The sequence below is a fragment of the Clinocottus analis genome, unplaced genomic scaffold, assembly GCF_023055335.1.
Source record: "Clinocottus analis isolate CAN_PGR_092001 unplaced genomic scaffold, fCliAna1.0.p SCAF_274, whole genome shotgun sequence".
Classification (NCBI taxonomy): Eukaryota; Metazoa; Chordata; class Actinopteri; order Perciformes; family Cottidae; genus Clinocottus; species Clinocottus analis.
The window spans coordinates 15001-18588 of NW_027176014.1; the positions used below are offsets into that span (position 1 = coordinate 15001).

The 3588-nt window shown below is 45.8% G+C and overlaps 1 protein-coding gene across 1 annotated transcript in view; it reads left to right on the forward strand.

Annotated features, from left to right (window-relative positions):
- LOC137795301 (ATP-dependent DNA helicase Q1-like) overlaps positions 1 to 3573 on the forward strand; it is a 12753-nt gene extending 9180 nt beyond the window's left edge. The window contains exons 14-15 of the mRNA XM_068592677.1: positions 1 to 4; positions 2690 to 3573. The exon at positions 1 to 4 is cut by the window's left edge and continues 126 nt beyond it. Coding sequence (XP_068448778.1) covers positions 1 to 4; positions 2690 to 3328 — 643 coding nt within the window. The 3' untranslated portion in view covers positions 3329 to 3573. The remainder of the gene's footprint in view (positions 5 to 2689) is intronic.
- The last annotated feature ends 15 nt before the right edge of the window (positions 3574 to 3588 follow it).

Here is a 3588-nt window from a genome sequence, read left to right on the forward strand (position 1 = left end):
TGTGGTGAGTAGTGCTCATCATGTGTACCGAACGGCTGTCCCACTCCGTCTGATGGAGGGCATCATACGCACATATTTTCTGAAGAGGTAATTTTCTAAAAACTCATGTTCACCTTTGGTCAAAATAGAGGACATTAGACTATAGAGCACAACTAGTTAATAAGATTGTAAATACAATACAACTCACAGAGAAGCTTAACAATTACATGAAGCTAGTGTGCAGATTGAAATGTGTGTGAAATACTCCCCTCAGCCCGTCATGCCCTGTAATGGTGTTACTGTGCAGTGTTTCCCCTTTCATTATATTAGCGGGGGCGGGGCGCCCCCTGAAGAATTTTCTCTACAGCGCCAGATCACAATACGTCATTTACGGTTTTCTTTCCTAATAGAACAGATCTACACCTTGTTCTGTTATTAAACAAACAAACGGCCGTATTTTATTGATGGGTTTTACACAACAGTTTGTCATTTCTTTCTCTATGTGGTCGCACGTAAACACTTCTCCTCTTCTCTGCTCTCTATATCGCGCGCAACGGGTTCAGGGTAGCTTAGCAGAGTTAGTTAGCATTCCTGAAAATCTCTCTGGGAGGAGTGAGATTGAATAGTTTTGTAGTGGCACTTTTCTCAAGATTATAATATATTGTCGGAAAGCGTTATAATAATATTACCCAACCCATACAAAGTGTGAATATTGGATCTGGTCCAGAGCAGCAATAGTTACTGTATAAAAGTGATGAACAGTGGCGTAGAGCCCGACTGATCCTGTGGTTGTGGTGTTCTTATGGGTGTCTTCAGTGCTCCACTAGGGGGCGGCGGTGGCTCATGGAGAGAGTGGTCGTCCTGAAACCACAAGGTAGCCGGTTAGATCCCTGGTCTCCCCATAGTTCACGTTGAAGTGTCCGTGAGCAAGACACTGAACTCCTCACAGCAGCACACTGTTCCTCAATCACTCAGGACGAGCTCAATGCAGGATTATTTATTTTACTCAGCAGCTCCTGTGTTTGTGTACTTGTCGTTGTTTCTTCCAGTGTTTCTTCTCATGTCACGTTAACATGTTGTGTCTTTTACTAATTGTTTCTAGATGTCCGTGGAGGTAAGTTCTGATTGACTGATAATACCTGTTGTAATCCTAGTTTTTCCTTTTCACAGCTGTTCACATGGTGTGAGGCTTTTTAACTACTTTGTGTCTTCATCGTTGTCACAGTAATACAACGAGCAGTCACTTCAGGAATTCAACAGAAATGAATGATTCCCGCTTAACAAAGTCCACTTACTATCCTTTCCTGTTTCCAGACATTTAAATGCCTCTCATGGTCTTCATCCTCATCATCATTTCATGCGTAGATCACGTAACAACTGAGTCTTCCTGATGGACACTGAGAGATGTTGTTAAACACTTTGGACATGGATTCCCACCTTTTGGTTATTCATCAAGTTAAGCCCAAAGGGAGCATCTGTGTTTCTATCATTCTAAATATGGTGTTCAGTTCTGTTTAGACCACTTCAGTGACCCTTCAGGTTTCTGAGATCAGGTCTTCAACCGTTCCGTGTAGATCTGCAGAGACCCTGAAAGAAGATCTGAGTGCATGGGTTCCAGTGTGAGTGAGAGAGTGAGCGTCCCCTCGTCCACCTCATGTAGGTCTCTGAACCTCCCGGTAAAGGCTGTTGTTAATGACCTGCAGGTGAAAGCTCTGCGTGGCCAAGGCAAGGCCAAAGAGGGAAAAAGATCAGTTCAAAGGGGTGGAGATGCCTCTGTGTCCAAGAAAGTCAAGACAGACCTCACCTAAGACCCCACCCTGTCCAGAAGACAAGCTGCCAAAGTACAGTCCCTCATTCTTTACTCTGTTCACTACTGCTTCTGTCGGCATGGCACGTCCACACTCAGACTGGAAGCTCCTCTGTTGGATCAGACAGTCTCGGGTGCATTATTAAGCATGACGTCATCTAATTGTTCCTAACCATCAGGCTTGGACGATAAACATTACTGGTCCATGAGATTAGATTGGTCTTTCTGGTGAAGCTAACTGCAAGGAAATCTAAGCTCAATAATGTGCTCCTTATTAGTGCATCCGCTCATGGGTGACGGGGTGTTCTCCATGTTTCTGCTGGACATGAGCTCACCGTGTGCTCGTGTCCAGCAGTCTAAAGATGCCGCCTGTCAACAAAGAGATCCACCGTCTGGACATCTTAACTCGACTCACTGCACAGCAGAGCTGATCTATAATTCATGTGTCGTGATCTTAACGATGCTGTAATGACGAGTCATTGTTACTGTCAGGAAAAGTCTGCAAGCAGTCATTTGCCTTTTCCACAAGAGCAAAATGCTGGGCTCTGCTTTTTTCTGCTACTGCCTGGTGTCTGCAGCATGGCTGGCTGATGGCATTAGTGAGGAACAGGACCAGGGCCAACTGCAGGTCAGATGGACACTGCATTTCCTTTTGAATTTAAAATTCTAACAGAAATCTAATTTGCCATTTATCTTTATCGCCCAAGCCTATTACTCATGATCTGTGATGCTGATCCATACTTCCACTAACTGTCACTAACATCATGTTCTCACTGACTTTACTGAGAGGAGACTTTCTGTTCCACTCCCTGTTTGCTTTCATATTACTCAAAGGACAGTAAGTAATGAGTGTTATGTTGTGTTTCTCCTGTTGACTGACACAAGGCTGTCCCATGCTTACAGGACACATCAGCCACGGAGGAGGAGTGTGATATGACTTTCGACCACATTGTTGTGGACCACAGCTGTCCCCCACAACCCAGACAGAAAGTATTTAAAGAGCAGAGAAACCAGTCCAGGAAGCAGACAGACAGAGCACAGACGAACCGACCGGGAGAGGAAGAGGAGAGCGAAGGGAGCTTCATCTCGCCTCGACGTGGAATTGAGGTTGACGTTGAACTAAACATTATCGATGATGCTGATTGTTACAAAACGCCATCACATCCTGTAAAACCTTGTTCCAAACGCAAAGCCACCACCCCTCAGAGAGTGATTAGGAAACCCCGTAACGACACAGCAGCTGCTGTTCCCTGTCCCGGCCCGGGTGAGCACACAGCCACCAGCTCTCCATCCCACGCCTCCGTCATCTCTGAGACTGCAGCTGAAGAGCTCTGTGACCTGAGAAACTACTACAGCAAACAGCTGAGGAGAATTAACCACATCTCCCATGAGTACCTGGGGCAGCCCTCAGAGCCGGGCGTGCTGGCATGTATCAGGGAGCCTCTGAGGAGCCTCCATCTGCCGCGCAGGGCGACCATCGCCCAGACGGCTCGCAGCCTGTGGACACGAGTGAGCGGCAGGAGGAAGCTGGTTCACCGCTGACGTCACTGTTCCATTTAATGCACATCAATAATCTCTGTTTGTCAACAATTTTTATGATTTGTACGCATTTTGTTCAGCGATTTTAATCTTCAGAAATTTAGAGTGAGAATGTTGGGACCTCCACCATTGAGCTAGAGGAGGACTAGTGACTAACTCTAAAAGCTTCTAATTTCACCAGAAATATACCAGAAGTAAATGTTTAAATCCTTCCAGCTTGTGTTGACCACAGACCTTATTTCACACAAAAGCACAGGGAACAG